Genomic DNA, 18900 nt, shown 5'->3' on the forward strand with positions numbered 1-18900 from the left:
GAAATAAATAGGTTTGGGGAAATAAATAAGGGGTGAAATGCAAAGGGAAAATCAGGTAGAAATAAATACAAAATAAATACATACATTTAGAAATAATATAAATTAAAAAAAATTCAACAATAAATCGCAATGAATAAACGCAGAAATTAATTAATACATTTAAAAATTAATAAAAATAAATACATAAATAAAAAGACAAAATTAAACAAAAGAGTAAATAAATACTGGAATTAATACAAAGATAAATAAATAATGAAGCAAATTAAAACAAATGTCAGTTTGTCACATTTTATTATATTAAATTATTTTTAAAAAATATTATTTTGCTACATTTAATGACTATTTATTTATTAATATTTAATAATTTTTTTTGTCAGGTTCGGTCCTCCATAAGAAAGTGCTAGAAAATATTAAATAATATTGAATATGTATAAAAAAGAAAGAAAAGAAAAGATTACGCAAGAAAAACGAAAATTAGTCTAAAGGTAAAATAGTGCAGTTAATTAATAGTAAAAGTCTTTGAATTAATTTGAGTTCCTCAAATAAAATGTAGAGTAAAAAGTACAATATTTACCTCTGAGATTTAGTGGCGTACAGGTAGAAAGTAAAAGTAGTGTATGTAAAGTATAAAAGTGTGTGTGTGTGTGTTTTTTATCAGTGCCGTCCAGCTTCTCGGCTTTTTCCTGCCAAACTTCCGTTTCCTTGGCAACCCAGACAGGGAAACAGGAAGTGTGAGTCACAGGAAGTACTTCTAATCTTTGTCAAGTTTTTTGTATTGTTTTCTTTGTGTCCATCATGTCCTCCTGCTCTCTGCGTCGCCATGGAAACATCCTAGTTTCCACAGACCCCCCCCCACACACACACACACACACACACACACACACACACACACCAGCTGGCTAGCATGCTGTTAGCGATTAGCAGGCTACCAGCTGGCTACCAGTATGCTACTGGGCCGACTAAACAGGAAGCTAACAGCGCTCTGCTAACAGGAATACGTATTCAATACGTACACCAAAGAAGCACAGAGACGCAACTCCGCAACTTTTTTGACAACAGCCGCTGCCTCCATTTTGGACTGAAAATGCTTATCATATTTTATTGTTCAACACAGGACATTTCTGTAGAATATGACAATAGAATAGAGATAATTTAGTTTTACTTTTGTACGGCACTTTGTAGGCGGACGTTTTATTGGCGTCTGGTAGTCGCTTTCAGTCCAAAATGGCGGAAGCGTAGCTCTGCTGCTGGGAGCGTTGATTTTGACATTGAACGAACTATCGACTTTCACTTCTTAGCACTATACGTTCTTTGTGTACAATATAGTGTACAACACCACAGAGGCTCCGTAGTCCGAACCAAGACGGCAAACTTTATTACTCCTTTCAACCATGACAAAGGCAACGCAGACCAGATCCTCTTCCAGCCTTTCACAATAAAAGCCCTGGACGTATACACTGTTTACCAGAGGCAAATTCACTCCGAGCATTTTGCTAAAAGGAAACTTAATAAAATAGCTTATGGTAGTTTAGTTCTTCAAAACAAAAGAGATATACAATAACATAAATAAATGTAAAGGTAGGTTGAACAAAAACCCTGAGGGCTTGTCAAAGGAACTCACCTCACATTGAAATTAAAGTCAGCTGTATTACAATTTACGAACCGACATAAATATTTAAAAAAAATATCTAAAAGAAAGAAAATAATACTAATTCCAAACAAGAAATGCTAGAGATAAAAAGACGGGACGGAAAACGAAAAAAAAAAAAGAATAAATAAAAAAGTTTTACAGTAAACAGTAGTAGTAGTTTAGGCTCACCAACAATTTATCTCAGACATATTTAAAGATGCTCTGGGTCAATAGGATCCCGGTAGTTGGTCCTCAGCCTATGCAAATCTATTCAATCTGTTACTGAGTGTTGCAACTATGAATAGTTTTGATAAGAAAAATTCTTAGGAGAGTATTTGGCATTTTATCCATCACGCCTTCTGTGTGTAAAAGGCCTTAAAGCTCCGACTCTCTCTGTGATCTCTTATGTTCTTTCATTAAAGCCAAACACACAATCCATGTTTTCATGGAGTTAATGTATCTTTGTGTGTCTGTTTCCAGACATAACAGTGATTTGAATGCTAACTGCTAACCGAAGCTAACAGTAAATCCTAATCTGCTGCACTCACCATTAGTTTTCTGTGTTTTGTACTCCTCTCAGGATCAATATTTAGAACTTTACATAATACTATCAGTTAGAAAGCAGGTGTAGGTCTCTTTCCGTCGGCCTTGTTGCCATGCTAACAGATACAACCGCTTCATATTGTGTAACTGACTGAACCTGAAATGGCCTCCACGAAATGCAACTGTGTCTGACCCAATTCTGGTTTAAACTGCAAGACGGCTCCCTCCGTCGTCTCCGAACACCCTCCGCTATTCTTCTGACATGTTTTTTTTACCCCCTCCTCCTCCTCCTCCTTCGTATCCTGGTCTCCCCTTTTACCTCCCACCCACCTCCTCCTCCTCCCTATCTTCCTCTTGCTCTTCCTCCCTCTTTTCCTCCCTTTCTACAGGATGGGCAGGGCAGCTCCCAGAATACCATCTGAAACTCTGAGACCTCTCACTCTGCTGCAGGATTACTACACAGTTATACTACAGAAACCACTTCACCGTTTACTGTAGAAGTACTTCATCTACTGCTAATCCTACAAGAGGAACTACAACAGCTTCAGGAACTACTTGCTGCAGAAAGTACTCGTTATACTCGCAGGATTACAACAATCCCAATCAAAACCCCAACCAGAGACAGAACCTGGCACCTCAAGCTGGACCAGAACCAGAAGCCAGAACCAGTACCGGAGCAATAAGCCAGTCTGACTCTGTAGAGCGGATCAGACCACGCCAGGACAGACCAGAAGAGACCAGAAGAGACCAGTAGAAATCAGTAAAGGCCATTGGAAAAGTTTGATGGGACTGCTGACGATAGGTGAGTGCACTTATCTTTATTACTGGAAGTGTTGGAACTAAACTGGTTTGGATCTAGAACCAGTCAGTCCTAGAACCAGTCAGTTAAAATAGGATGCAACAGGATGATGGTGACTGTAAAATCAGACGTTTTAGACCATGAACACTAAGAACGCGACAACTTAGAGCCTGTTAGAAACCATTTTTTGGTTTGTTTCCTTTTCCAGTTTTGTTTCTTAACTTCTGGATGTCGACAAGTCAAAAGTCTCGGTCTTGAATGGTTCAAACATCCTGCTATACGTTATCAATGTTGGGACAACATCCCAGTCATGAGGAGGTCTTAAGGCCCGACAACATCACATCCACCGCAGATATCAGATTAAAAAATAAGTTTGTAAACTAAGAGAAATACGTATCGAAACAACGTAACATTAGTACGGAAAACATGTCACAAACATCACTAACGTAGCTTACAAAACAAAACAGCGGCCTCCTGGTTGAAAGCCCTGTGTTTGTTGGACCTATCCACCTCCCTTCCATCACGCCATAAGCGGTCTTTTTAATTTTTTATTCTATGTCACTAGCTCTGAGCGTAGCATATTTATTCGGATGCATTTACGTTGCAGTTTCCAACAGTTGAATAGTGTTCACGACAACATCGTTTGTACTTAGCTCCACCCTCTCGTGTCACGAGAGACCATAAACTCATGTTTACAATGTTTACTGAGGTAATAAATCAAGTGAGAAGTAAGATCATTTCCTCATAGACTTCTATACAATCAGACTTCTTTTAGCAACCAGAGGAGTCGCCCCCTGCTGGCTGTTAGAAAGAATGCAGGTTTAAGGCTCTTCAGCATTGGCTTCACTTCTCAGACCAACTGGTTACAAGTGAGGTGCCATCACAGTAAATTTCGGCCGGTCTTGTTGTCACGAGATGGAAGTAGAGTTAAAGCTGTCAACACCCCACTAAAACATTAAAAACTCAGCATGCTTATTTCCCATCTTCAAACTACCCATCTCTCACTTTTCCTTTCTTCTTCCTCCGGCTCAGTGAGGACACTTTTTGTGTCTGTGAAAGCTGATTTTTAATTCTGATCACGTCGAGTGTTCGAACAGCCAGACTGTGATCATTGTCAGCTGGTAACTCAGACTCTCTTCTCACTATAAAGGAACATTCAGTCTTTCTGAATTATGCAAGAGGACGAGTGGCAGGACATCTTCTGCATCTTTTCATCTTTTATACCAAAAGTTAGACAAAAAAAATCTACTTTTATACAGCGAAATTAAAAAACTCAATTTCCACTTACTAGCTTTTATATCCACATTCAAACTGCACTTCAAGAAATCCAGTTGCAAATTACATTTTTGATGAGTAAATGTGCGATTTTTGAATTTTAACCAGTTAAATCTGAATTATTGATATCAAAGAAAGACTGATTTAAAGCTGAAACAACTTCCCATTAGGAGTCGGTTTCTCAGAGCCGTGTGGGCAAACAAAGCGAAGCCCTTTGAATCCGAGTCTTATTTCCAGATGATCGTAGCTGCTGTATTGTTCAGGCTGTGTGGGAGGACAGCGGCTCTGCTCGGGACAAAAACGGGAAATGATCAAAATGGTGACCCCAAGTTATTTCAGGATGAAGCCTCACGCTGCTCGAGTCGAACAAGTATTTCACCTCTCCGCAAGACAATGATGTGGAGCCAAAATCGGACCTGAACATCCTGGATCGGATCGGTGGCGGTGCTGAAGGAAACCTGAGGACGGACCTGAGGAGCCGTTACATAACTGAGCGCTCTGCAGAGAACAATGGAGGAAAGCAACTGCTCAACACAAAAGCTGCTTCTGCTCCCACTGAGTACTACCTGAAGGACCCATTCACATTTACAATAGCCAGCACAAAGATAACTAGAGACGGTGCATTTTCCATCACAGAAATATGGCGAAGAAATGTTCTGCTCACTGAGGTGTGAAAGTAGGATTGTCAGAAGAGTCTGAACTGCAGGAAAGAGAAGAAAAAAAAGGAAGGAGAGAAGGAAGGAAACATAAAGATGAAGGAATGGAGGGTAGTGGGGCGTCCTGGTGGGCGAATGGTTAAGGCAATAGTTCCCACCCTAGGGTCCGGGCCCCCAGTGCAACCAGTGTTCAACCTCCGCGTCTGAGAAGTGAAGCCAATGCTGAAGTGCTTTAAACCTGCATTCTCTCTAATAGCCAGCAGGGGGCGACTCCTCTGGTTGCTAAAAGAAGTCTGATTGTATAGAAGTCTATGAGAAAATGAGCCTACTTCTCACTTGGTTTATTACCTCAGTAAACATTGTTTCAAGTCTTCTTCAATACAGCATGATGTCCATTTAGTAAATTATGGTCCCATTTAGAGTCAAATAGACCATAAAGCAGGGGATGCTTTAGGGCGTGGCTACCTTGTGATTGACAGGTCGCTACCACGGCGTTGTCCGGTCTGGGAGTTGTCTGTGTTTTCGTCTTACAACATTAACCTTTTACGAACTCGAGGCTTCAAAACCGATGGGTGACGCCACAGTGACTACGTCCACTTCTTACATACAGTCTTTGTTTAGGAGAAACGAAATTCAGACGGCAGCTAAATTTGTGACTTTACTCTCAGAATTTCTGAGTTTTTTTCTTGCAAATTTATGACTTTATAATCTCAGAGAAAATTCAATTTTCTTCATGTACATTTGCCACTTTAAGAGAATATTCGATTTCTTTTTCTCAAGTTTTTTATCGGAATATTACCCCCCTCCCTTGGCTCTGTTGCTGACGTGCTTTAAGCCTGAAGTCTTCTTTCGCTTCTGGTTGCAAAAAACCAAGAAGGGCAACAACGAAAATGCCTTACTCAAGGCTTCACAATTGTAGTCCACAAACCAATGGGTGACGCCACGGCGACTACGTCCACTTCTTACATACAGTCTTTGTTTAGGAGAAACAAAATTCAGATGGCAGCTAAATTTATTACTTAATAATCTCAGACAAAATTCAAGTTTTTTTCTTGTACATTTGCCACTTTAATCTCAGAGAATATCAGATTTTTCAATATCAGAGTTTTTCTCAGAATATTACCCCCCTGCCCCGGCTCCGTATTATTTTCTTTTTACGTACAATGACTCTAATACGCTGTTGTAGTTTTGTCACTAACACATTGAGGTTAAGGTTATGTATAGATTGTGGTTACTGTTAATAAAACCACAATTTAGGCATTTGAACTTTGGCCTGAATCGTCCAATATGGACATACATCTTAGGATACTGGTCTGGATGTCCATATTTAGCCATCTGTGGCTTTACATTCTTCTTTTACTTGCTTTCAGTTCAAAGTATAATTTGACAAAATAACGCTGGTATTTTACTTTTTGTCGACATTATTTAGAGATGCAGCAGTTTCGTCTGAATAAAGTTCGATTGGGGGTTTTGTGTGACGACCACATCACGTCTTGTCGATCTCACCAAACACACTGTTTTGGCCGTGCAGAAAGGTCGATTAAAACATTTAGTGTGAGCTAATTCAACGTCTAAGATTAATGAAATCATACAGCCTGTGGGAGGTTAGGTTCTCCATTATTTTTTGCTGTAAAGGATGGGATTCATCATTTAGAAACTCCTGCGTAATTGAGCTCTTTCACAACCGTGTGTGTGTCACAGATTTATATTTGAACAGCTGTCAGAGAGTTGGCTCGCCTTTTGTCTTTACCTTCATAGAGAAGGTTAATCCATCAAGCGCATTTAATGAGCTTTTATTCCGGGCACTGATGCGTGAAACCTGAAAAACGTTTTTCCATTTCTGTGTGTTTCCTTTTCTAAAAAGAGCTCCAGGGTCGTTCAAAAGAGCTCGGTCACTTTTTCAGTGGTTAAAGCGACTCAGACGGAGGTTTCAGGTGGGATGAAGCTGCTTGTCAGATTCATGAAATACCAGAGAAAACATTATCATGAGTTTCTATCAGGATGTTGACCTGTTGAGTTGGTCATCTTCCCCCTCGGAGCAGGAAAGGGTTTGCTTCAGAGATTTAAATGGCAGGAAGGTGATTCAGAGCCTCTGATTGGTCGATCTCAAGTGTTTTCTGAAGTGGAGAGAAAGAATCAAACAGCCCCGAGGCAGGAAGTGGACAGAGATGAGTCATTTCATACCGGCTCTGGTATTATTTCAATAAGCACAGATAGAGTTTAGTAATATTACATAAGCTGCTAATCTGTTGTTTGGGCTCCGTATTTACTGTTCTGTCAAAACAGGAGTTGATCAATGCGCTGAGAACAAACGTAGTGAACTGTGGTGATAAAGAGACGACGTGTTTCTGGTACAGAACATCATCTGATAAAAACGTAATCTTCTGTACAAGTCGTCCAACAGGGACAGAATACACCGTTAGTACGGCAGAATGTAAAACAGTAGAGTACACCAGAGTTTTTTATTGTTGTTTTGGGCATTTTAAGTCTGTATTAGATGCTGTTGACCAGTAGAAACATTACAGGAGATGAAACAGAGAGAGTCATCAGCTGAAGATGTTGCAGTTTGTGATTTTAACCATGATGGCGCCCCAAGATTAACATTTTTATACTAAAGATAACAATATAAAAGACATATTTTAAACAGAAGTTATACGTTATAGAAACATACACTCAATTGCCAATTTATTTAACTAAAACATTTATGGTTGTTGATATTCTTTTGATATTCTTTTATGCTCTTTGTACAAAGCGGCAATCAAGGTTTCATTAATTAATTCATAAGTTGTGAATAGCTCCAACAAAAGGTGATTTTAGTTTAATTTGAAGACTTTTTAGAGGCCTGAAGGCGTAAAAACATCCAGATTTTCCACAAAGATAAGAGATAAATTAGGAAAAATATATAATTCTTTAGTAGCAGAATATGTTTTGTCTTCTTTCACTTCTTTTTTACCACTGTCAATTAATCAATTATTTAATAAATAGTAATTGAAATTGAACATAAATTGGGAGTTAAGCTTTAATGAGACAGCGTGTGACTCAAATTGTAATAAATACAGTAGGAGCCTCGTTATTCTAGAAACACTGTCTCAAAGGTGTTGACATGACTGTTTGTAGCTGACTTGTCCATGACCTCCCCCCAGTGCATGCTGGGATACTGTGCAGCCCGTTGTGACCCTGAATAGCAGTGAGTGGTGAAGGAAAAGGGATGAATGAGTCTTTAGGTCTGCTCCTCTGACATTTCAAACATGTTGCCGTCGTGTGCCGAGGATTCCTCCGCAGGGTGAGATGTTAGCGCTAAATGTCGCTGCAATTACCGGGCTTTTACTGTAGTAAATGAAAGGAAGTGATTCATGTCGGCGAGCTGCTTCTCTCGCCGTCCTGCCAGCTCTGCTTCATCACGCTCGCTTCATTTCAGCGAGCTGTGAAAATCAACTTACTGGGACTTAAAACGTGTTTGGGATGTTGACTTTTATTGTGTGTGTTAAATTTTGGAGGGTTAATTCTGCTGAGAGCAGGGAGCTGTTTTCAAAACTCGCTCCGCCGGTGTCTTCAAGGACGCTCAGACATCTGAGACTTGAGAGGCGACCGCTCGGCAGCTATATTAATTTGCAAAAAAACTATCAAATTCTCGCAGCTCAAAGCTCACTTGAAACATCAGAGAAACACATTTACAAAAGTCAGTGAAGTAAATGGATCCAAGCAGGAACTCCACTGATTTTCCACCACAGTGTGTTTCCAGGTGTTGTGGAGTTCTGCTGCAGTGGTTCCCAACCTTTTTTCCTCGAAGCCCCCCCTACTTAAATCTAAGAAAAGCTGAGTCCATTACCCTAAAAAAAAATGCAAATCCTCAATTTGAAGAAAGTGATGCATCGAATTTAATGAGTTGGTGTTTAGCCTTTCAAAATCAACATTTTCGTTGTGGTCAAAAACTCTCCCGCTCGCCGCACACAAAGGAAGGCCTGCACCTGTATTAACGGGGCGGTTTAGCAGCAATCTAACACCATAAATTACATTTATATAACCACAATAAACAAAATCTATTTCGGCTCTAACACTATTATAGTAGGCTAAATGAATGAATGATTCGCTTGGCGCTCCATCGAGATGTCATCTCTTCATTTATGTGTATGAAACTGACGAGTTCTATTCATTAAAGAAAGTTTATTTTAAAAGATAAACTTTCTTTAATTTAAAAAAAATATATATATTGCATAAAGCAGCATATTTGCCCACTCCCTTGTTGATAAGAGTATTAAATACTTGACAAATCTCCCTTTAAGGTTCATTATGAACAGACCAAAATGAAAAGAATTATGAAGTGAGAATAATGAAAGATTCAGCTTCAGTCCATATTTGTTGGCGTTTAGCCTTTCAAAAACTACATTTTCACTGCGGTCAAAAAAACGGTTTGCTCTTACACTATTATAGTGAATTATTCAAGTCGTTATTAATGCGTTATTATCTCGTTAACTTTGACAGCCCTAGTTTTGGGGTTTTCAGTTTTAGTACAATGCAAATAACTTTATTGTATTTTACAAACAAAAGAGCGAAAAAGGACAAAAACTGAAGAAATAATTGACAGAGGATTAAAAACAAAGACACAAAAAAGAGCGTGGGGATTCAAGTTGTTTAAGAATTCAGTATGAAAAGATTAACTGTGTCCAAAAATAATGTAGGTCTGCAAATTACATCAGAGGAGATTTAAAGTTTATAGTCCAGAAAAGGACGCCACGAAGTATAAACCTGAGTTTCTCTAGTCTGAAGTGCTGTATGACGTCTCGTAACCATAAAATGTAACTGGGAGGTTTAGGAGACCTGCTGCGAGCTAATAACATTATAAAGGTTGTGATCTTGTAATTAGCTTCTCTAAGAGGACTAAACTCTCCTGGGACGCTGAATCATAGTTGCTTTTCTAAACTGGTTGCATATGAAGATATCTTTTAGGAGGCGTGTAAGACGCTAAAACGTGCAAAAACATTTTAGTGGATCCGTGCAGCTCAGCTCTGCAGACAAATCCCTCTCTGAAGGTGTGAGACGCCCTCCACATCTGAACCGCGTCTGAAAGCCTCTAATCAGTTAAACATTGATCTGATATTGGAACCAATCAATCAATCCACCCGATCATGGCTTCTTTATTTCTTCTTAACCACAGACTCCCCTCATCATGAAAAAGGGAAAGACAGAGACAGAGTCAGCAGGTAGGATGGTAGTTTTAAACGGGAACTGCGAAAATTGTTCAACTGCGTTGCCATAGCAACAGCGAGCATGTAGATCAGGGGGCTTTTTTTAACACACACACACACACACACACACACACACACACACACACACACACACACGCACAGAGTGACAGTGCGAGGTTAGCACAGGATTCCCTGCTATTCCAGTTTCTATGACAACTCACAACTCATCCTCCTCCTCCTCCTCCTCCTCCTCCTCTTCCTCCCTCTCTGTCTGTCTCTTTCATCTTCAGCTGTAATGATGGAGGCAGCCATTAAGTTCTGACTTCAGCTCGGCTCTACAGGCATCAATGGTGATCAAGTGTTAATTAGCACCAGTCAGGATTAATACACATGATAATTAAAAACATAATGTCGATTATTAGATAGCATCAGCAGCAGTGGAGGTTGTCGGGATGGGACTCAACTTTATATCTGACTTTACACCCACCTCTCCGCCACCTTTATTGTTAAAACAGCTATAATCGATATGTTTATAATAACAAGAATTAAAGTATTACATACTTGACAAATCTCCCTTTAAGGTACATTTTGAACAGATAAAAAATATGCGATTAATTTGCTATTAATCGTGATTAACTACAGACAATCGTGATTAAATATTTATTTAATCATACACATATTAAATATATTTCATATGATACCAGTATCTTCACTCTGGCTTTAAAACTGAGCCCTCTACAACCTAAAAATCACAAGTTGCGTTAATGTGTTAAAGAAATTAGTGGCGTCAAAACAAATTTGCGTCAACGCCTTATTATCACAACCAACAAATCCTTTCGGAAAGCAGCAAACATTTTGACTTCCTCGGGTCAAGTGAATTCACTCTGTTGCCATCTGGGCGTCGTTATGTTTGAAACCGCCATTGAAAATCATTCATCCCCTCTGCATCTATTTATCTATTTATTTATTGCACATTTTGGCTCCTTGGTGTATTTATTTGTTTGTATGTCGTGGTATGTTTCTGTGTTTCTCTGTGTACAAGCTGCTCGTAACTAATTGTCCTTTGGGGGATTAATAAAGTTGTTCTGAATTTGAATTAATACGTTTCCCTAAACGTATTCCCTAAACGTGTTGTAAAACTGGTGTTTCTCCAGAACAATCTGACTCTTCTCTGTGTTAAGTGAAACTGTGTGCTCAGGATGAAAAACAGGATGTGATGTAACATCCTGCGGCCTTTATTATTATTATTAGTAGTACTGGAGAAGGTGGAGGTCAGATCAGAGTCGTCCCACAATCACACAGAAATAACACAGAGACGTCTTTGTGACTTGTCAGAGCAGGAACATGACAAATGTCATTAATTACATTATCCCGGCCGTGTTGCGTTTAGTTGAACACCTGAATGGAAAGCAGCCATTATTGCTGTTATTACTGACACCTTTGAAAATGCAAAATGTCTGCGGTGAGAAGAGTCTGTGGGAGGCTGTCAGATTCATGCTAATGTCCCTCTGACACAAAGTACTAATCACATCCAGCTGATAATGTTATTAAAATGCGAGGATACCTCTGTATTCAATAGATGTAACTGTTGTAGACCAAAGTTTGTTTTTAATCTTAATAAACAGTAGTAGCTGTTATGTTAATGGCCTCAAAGTAAGTGCTATAAATAAGTGGTTCCCAACCTGGGGTCCGAACCCCCCTTAGGGGAGCGCAATGTATGCTCATGTATAACTAGAATCACAATAACACACTTCCTCGGTAATTTATACAAAAGTCTGCATATAAAACTATTTAAAAAGATATATTTTTTTGCTACTTTGTAGAACTTAATATCAGACAGCCTTTTCTGATGGGGAACTAAGGCCGTTATCTATGCTCTCTTCAAAGCCACCAGACTCCATTCACAAAAACAGTAATTTTACCTCACAGAACACAGGAGTTTCTGATCTACCGCTGCTTTGATCAGTTAGTTTGTTTGTGTTATTGTGTGACTTTAGTGTTTTAAATGGTTCATTCAGATACACCAAAGTCTCACAATAACACAAACAAACTTACCGATCGAGGCAGCGGTAGACCAGCAACTCCTGTGTTCTCTAAGGTTAAATTACTGTTTTTGTCAATGGAGTCTGGTGGCTTTGAAGGGAGCAACATTTGACCTATAGAAACATACATTGCTGAGAACATAAAACCCTTTTAAAGGTCTCGTTAATGTGTCATATTAAGAGGATATTAAGCTGGGGAAGCATAGATATGCTCCAGTAAGCTTGTTAGCCAGACATGCTGACGATTGCAGCATAAACGGTGTTTAATCAGTTTCTCAAACTTTTACTTTTGTGTTTTTGAAACATATCATTGAGTATTTCTTTGACTACAGCTCCGTTCACCTCTTCTTCATGTGCTTAGCTTGCTAGTGAACATTAGCTCTGATGCTAACAAGCAGCAGAGGCTAATTAAAACCTCCTGAATACTATTCCCACATGATGATGAACGTTTGTGTAACGAAATAAAGTCTTTAATTATTATTTATGTTACTGTGATCTGTCACCGCTGCTGCAGACTGTAATCACAGCGCCGTGTGTGTGCGTGTGTGTGTTTCAGCCACATGCCTCTGAGTCCGGCTGCTGACACCAAACATGATCGCCCGCGGCAACAGGCGGTTACTAACGGCAACCCGACAGGCTCTGCTGTTGCCAGGGACGACGACGCGGATGACACGCCCCCTGGAAACAGCATTGTCGTCCGCATTGGCATCCCAGACCTGCAGCAGACGGTAACACACACATACATACATTATATATGCAGTATATATATATAGTCTATATATATACAGTATATATATAGCCTCAGGTAGAGGTTATATAAACTATATGAATGAATCAGCAGGACAAACCTGTGTGTCTGTCTGTCTGTCTGTCTCTTTTTCTGTCTGTCTGTCTGTCTCTCTGTCTCTGGCTCTCTCAGAAGTGTTTGCGGTTGGACCCAGAGTTACCAGTTTGGACCAGTAAGCAGAGGGTTCTGGTGACGTTGACTCAGTCTCTGTCGGATGTTTTGAACTATGGTCTCTTCCAGCCGGCGTTCAACGGCCGAGCCGGAAAGTTTCTGGACGAGGAGCGGCTGCTGAAGGAGTATCCTCTCCCTCCCATCACGCCCATCCCATACCTGGAGGTACAGTAGCTTTATGTATATTTATAGCATTTTAAAGGATCAACAAATCCCATGAAAAGACCAAAAACAACAATCTGTCTCTCAACACTTTCTCACTTCCTGTCTGTGTCTCTCAGCTCCAACTCCATTGGTTCCTACGTAAAAAACACAAATATATATAGTTTCATCAGTAATTTCCTCAAACAACTGCTCACTGTAGTTTTTATCAAACGAACAGGAGGAAATGGTGCATTTGTTGGGGACTATTTTCAGCGGCGGATTAATCCTCATGTGGTGCTCTAGTGAGTATTAGTGGCAGCGGGATGATGTATTAGTGGGATTGAGTTCAAATAAACTACAGTGTGTGCAGTGTTTCCCATGAATTACCAAGACTGCAGCGACCTCCCACAATTTCATAATGAACCAAAAATGTTTTAAATTAGTGCTGTCAAAGTTAACGCGATAATAACACAAAGGAGCAAAGGAGGATAAATAACGCTCCAGAACTAAATTTTGGCAAGGAAAAAACAGGCATGGCCATTTTCAAAGGGGTCCCTTGACTTCCAGATAGTAATAAGTATATACATACATTTGCGTAAAGCAGCATATTTGCCCACTCCCATGTTGATAATAGTATTAAAAACTTGACAAATCTCCCTTTAAGGTACATTTTGTACGACTTTATTCCCTAAATCTCAGATTATTTTTTTTTCCTCAATGTGGTCCTAATACTCCGTCGTAGCCGTGCAACCCTGCAGCGAATCATTGCAACGCCTGATCTGGTGTGAATGCAGACCTCATACTCGCTGCGCCCTCTCTCCCTGCGCCATCGCCGCAGACGTGCAACTCAGCCGACCCGTTTTGAAACAGAGACCCTGTTTTGTTTACCATGATGCTTTGTGGGAGTGACTTTGTCTTTACGATTAAATTGTTTACTAGAACAGCAAGTTCTACATAGATCTCGCCACCAGATTGATGCATTTAGCTTTGTGTTATTCCGGGGGAGCATACCACGATGTCCACCCAACACAGAAATCCACTAAATCCTGTTGTGTGTTCATGGTGATGAAGGAAGATGTCACCCAGTGACACAGTGAGGCTCACTGATGTGTTTTAATGGAGCTCTATAGCACAGAGGATGATGAGATATCAGATAAACACACTGTTTGTTTGGCTCTTTTAATGGGATTTAATGTGACATACAACTGGTATCTTTGTGTGAGCATCTTTTGTGTTTGTTCAAACTAGCAGTGACCTTTCACCTCCCTTTTTTACAGTTTCGTTATAAGAGGAGAGTTTACACCCAGAGCTACGTGGACGATAAGCAGCTGGCCAAGCTGCATACCAAGGTACTGGTCTGATGATGTCATATATCTACATACATATACATCAAATGAGTTTGATGAATCACTTTAAGTGCAGCTATAAGCACAAATGTTGTGTTTTAAGAAGATCCAGACAATATAAATCTTTTAAAAATGCCTTACAATCATGTTTATGTACTTCCAATATCCATAATAATATAATTTCTCAAAACGTCATTCTATCTGCACTGACTTCAGAGATTATGTAGCAGAGTTTGTGCTGTTTTTGTTGTCAGATAAATGCATAATTTAGATTTTTCTTTAGGCAAACCTGAAGCGCTTTATGGAACATGTCCACCAGAAGAATGTGGAGAAGGTTTCCAAATGGTTGGAAAAGGGCCTGGACCCCAACTTCCATGACTCAGACACCGGGGGTGAGTACTAATACACACACAGTAGTACCATCTAACGCTTATTATGTTTAAATTATTACAGATTTAAAAGTCTCATGGTTTGGGAAATCCTCGTTTGTCATCTTATCCACCAATATGTCAAACACGTTTAAGCCTAGTTTAGCACAAAGACTGGCAGCAAGAGGAAACTGCTAGCATAGCGCCATTAAAAGTTAAAAAATACACTTTACAGCAACTTCAAAATGTCCTGATTTCAATGCTGTTTCTTGTTTATTAAACACACTTATAGAAATAAATATTAGAAGGAAGGTTTGTGGTTTTCTGTGCTACATCTGTTATCTGTTGTGTCTTAGATTGAGAATCACCAGCTCTGTAACTATGGAGGACGAAAACTGCCAAAAATAAAAACTGAATGAATAAATAAATTACTACATAAATCAATAAATATGATATTAAATGTATAATGTATAATGAATAAATACATTTTAAAATAAATGTAAAAATAAATGAATACATTTAAAAGTTGATAAAATTAATAAATAAATGACTAAATAAATAAATATGCCATTAAATGTATAACGTGTAAAAAATAAATAAAAAAAAAACTGCAAAACTAAATAAATATATTTAAAAGTTAATGAAAATAAATAATAATAATAATAAATAAATGGGAAAATTAAATTGAAGACTAGATAGAAAGGTAAATAAATAAATTAGCAAATAAAAGCAGAAATATCAATTTATATCACATTTTTATCAAATACACTTGTTTAAAAAGAGACATTATCTAAAACTCCTCCTCAGGTAATTAAACTTCCTCATCCCTAGAAACAACACTGAAGACGTGACCTCGCTCTTATGTCGGACCAGTAAAAATTGATTTGTTGTGGTGGTTTTGTGTCTCAGAGTGTCCTCTGACCCTGGCGGTCCAGCTGGAGGAGAGCGGCGACTTGATTAAAGTCCTACGCAGTGGAGGAGCTCACCTGGACTTCAGAACCAGAGACGGTATCACCGCTCTGCACCGAGCCGTCATCTGCAGGAACAGCGCCTCTCTCACTGTAAGAAAACATCACTCACCTTTATAGAGACGTTCACTGTGTTTGTCCCATCGTTACTGTCATACAAGTTTGAGCAACTGTTACTTGTTACTTGAGTATTTCTATTTTCTGCAACTTTATATCCATTCCGTATCCGTCAACCAAAATAAACCGCAGCGAGCCGAAACGACGAAGTAGAAAACGTTGGAGGGTCTGCGTGGATACGACCTGCACCCTCCCATTTTAAATCCAACGTGGTAAACACTACACATCCAGTAAAGTATGGAAACACTTTGGGTTTCACACATTGCAGGAAAAGCAGAGCTAGACATCACAGCTAAAGCTGCATGCTAACTCTGTCACGGACAGGAAACGTTATCGTATCGCGGTAACGTGCGGTCGAGCCGGCCGTCACTCTCATCTCCGTGGTCAAATCGGCCGACACTACAACTGTAGAGCACCCATATACTGACATTTATGTTAAATGCATTCAAACGGCCCCGATGGAGCTGACCATGGATGTATAAAGAGAACGGAGCTGACGAGAGAGCTAGAGACCACCTTGGAGAAGTTAGAGGAAGTATACACGTGTGACTACGTTCGCTTTTCAAAATAAGGGAACTGTATATACAAAATACATATATGGAATAAGATTGATCGGATTATGTTCAGCAGAAGTGTAAAAACATCAGATGTCCCTTATACATTAAAAAGAAAATACCACTAATTTGTGAGGGAGAAATCTTTATTCTTGGATTTTTGGTCTGACAATGATTGATATATTTGACTTCAGGACATCTCTAACTACATACATGCTGAAAATCAAACATTTTTAATGGATTGATTTAGATATTTTCCAAAGTAAAAGTCCCTAGAAGTGTATGATTCAACTTTTTCTCATGGTCTGGTGTTAAAAAAGGAACAAAAAAATAAATTGTAATATCGAATCACAATACTAAAATATTCGCAATACATATCAGATCGGGAGATAAGTGTATCATCCCAGCCCTAGTAGCAACTGTGCAGAATAATTGCTTTAAACACAACAAATAGACATGCAAAAAAGAAGCTGTGCAGCAATCAAACATTGATTTAAAATCCAAATGTCAGCGTTATGAAGCTTCGACCTATTCGGTACAGCCCTAGAATTAATATGTACATGGTCTGTAATGTTACAATTACTGCAAATTAATCAACACTGTTCTGGTCCTCAGACTCTGCTGGACCTCGGAGCATCCCCGGACTACAAGGACAGCAGGGGTCTGACTCCTCTCTATCACTCAGCCATGGTGGGCGGCGCCCCCTACTGCTGCGAGCTGCTACTGCAGGACCACGCCACCATCGGTACGGTCGCTCACAGGGGTCAATCCAGCTGTTGTCTGTGTCCCTCTATGACCACTTTTATTATTTATTCATTTTGTTTGTGTCTTTTGTGTGCAGGGATGACTGATGAGAATGGGTGGCAGGAAATCCACCAGGTGACACACACACCTACACACAAACCTACTCTCACACACACACACACATACAATCAATTAAATTACTTTCCCTGTGCAATTATGATTTTGTGTGTGTGTGGGCGCATTTGTGTGTGAGTTCAGGCATGTCGCTATGGTAACGTGCAGCACTTGGAACACCTGCTGTTCTACGGCGCTGACATGAGTTCCCAGAATGCATCGGGGAACTCCGCACTGCACCTCTGTGCTCTCTACAACCAGGTAACACACAACAAACACTTGAGTTTTAACCATAAAAGAGATATTTTTCAGTCCTGTTATTGTGTTTTTATTTAGATGTTTATTTTGAAGTTAATGTAATTAATGCTGCTGGTTTTGCAGGACAGCTGTGCCAGAGTGCTGCTGTTCAGAGGAGCAAATAAGGACATCAAAAACTACAACAACCAGACTGCCTTTCAGGTAAAATAAAAACAAAACTACATCCTGCCACAAACAGGTAGTCAGAACGTATTGAGAGATTGTAGAATAAAGCCAGACTTATCCTTTAATGGTAATATATAAAAACTCAATGTTTGATCCAGCTGTTGTTGTTATGATGATGCATGAACTCTCCCCGTGTGTGTAGGTGGCGATAATTGCTGGGAACTTTGAGCTCGCAGAAATCATAAAAATTCACAAAACCTCCGACGTTGGTGAGTTGGCTGAGGGTGTAAACTAGGGCTGTCAATCCATTCTGCAATTAATCACACATTTTTTATCTGTTCAAAAGTCAACATTTATTGAAAAAAGATAGATGTAATCATTTAAAAAATTCACAACATGTTTTTGTCTAATGAAATATTCTGCTTCAGTCCATATTTGTTGGCGTTTAGCCTTTCAGAAACAACATTTTCACTGCGGTCAAAAAACTGTTTACCTGTATTAACGAGGCAGTCTCGAAGCGATCTAACAGCACCATAAATTACATTTATATAACCACAAGAGAAAAAATACCCCCCCTTCCTCCTTTTTAGGGTGATGACGTCACAAAATAACAGCAGCAGACATTCAAAGTACGGCTGTCTATCGATTAAAATATTTAATCGCAAATTCCTTTGTCTGTTCAAAATGTACTTTAAAGGGAGATTTGTTAAATATTTAATACTCTTATCAACATGGGAGTGGGCAAATATGCTGTTTTATGCAAATGTATGTATATATTTATTATTGTAAATCAATTAACAACACAAAACAATGACAGATATTGTCCAGAAACCCTCACAGGTACTGCATTTAGCATAAAAAAAAATGCTTATATCATAACATGGCAAACTGCAGCCCAACAGGCAACAACAGCTGTCAGTGTGTCAGTGTGCTGACTTGACTATGACTTGCCCCAAACTGCATGTGATTATCATAAAGTGGGCATGTCTGTAAAGGGGAGACTCGTGGGTACCCATAGAACCCATTTTCATTC

At 39.3% G+C, this 18900-nt stretch overlaps 1 protein-coding gene across 9 annotated transcripts in view; it reads left to right on the plus strand.

The window, feature by feature from the left end:
• The window catches only part of shank3b (SH3 and multiple ankyrin repeat domains 3b), a 37826-nt gene that overhangs the window by 3982 nt on the left and 14944 nt on the right, over positions 1 to 18900 (plus strand). For 6 of the 9 annotated variants that reach the window (XM_074625889.1, XM_074625882.1, XM_074625884.1 and 3 more), the window contains exons 2-12: positions 2563 to 2975; positions 12688 to 12859; positions 13051 to 13254; positions 14511 to 14582; positions 14863 to 14971; positions 15857 to 16008; positions 17202 to 17331; positions 17428 to 17465; positions 17589 to 17705; positions 17826 to 17903; positions 18070 to 18136. In XM_074625889.1, coding sequence (XP_074481990.1) covers positions 12692 to 12859; positions 13051 to 13254; positions 14511 to 14582; positions 14863 to 14971; positions 15857 to 16008; positions 17202 to 17331; positions 17428 to 17465; positions 17589 to 17705; positions 17826 to 17903; positions 18070 to 18136 — 1135 coding nt within the window. In that variant the 5' untranslated portion in view covers positions 2563 to 2975; positions 12688 to 12691. Of the gene's footprint in view, positions 1 to 2562; positions 2976 to 12687; positions 12860 to 13050; positions 13255 to 14510; positions 14583 to 14862; positions 14972 to 15856; positions 16009 to 17201; positions 17332 to 17427; positions 17466 to 17588; positions 17706 to 17825; positions 17904 to 18069; positions 18137 to 18900 lie in introns of those variants that run through there. The other 3 variants (XM_074625887.1, XM_074625888.1, XM_074625890.1) reach the window with 3 other exon arrangements.

This window comes from Sebastes fasciatus, chromosome 23 (genome assembly GCF_043250625.1).
Source record: "Sebastes fasciatus isolate fSebFas1 chromosome 23, fSebFas1.pri, whole genome shotgun sequence".
Taxonomy (NCBI): Eukaryota; Metazoa; Chordata; class Actinopteri; order Perciformes; family Sebastidae; genus Sebastes; species Sebastes fasciatus.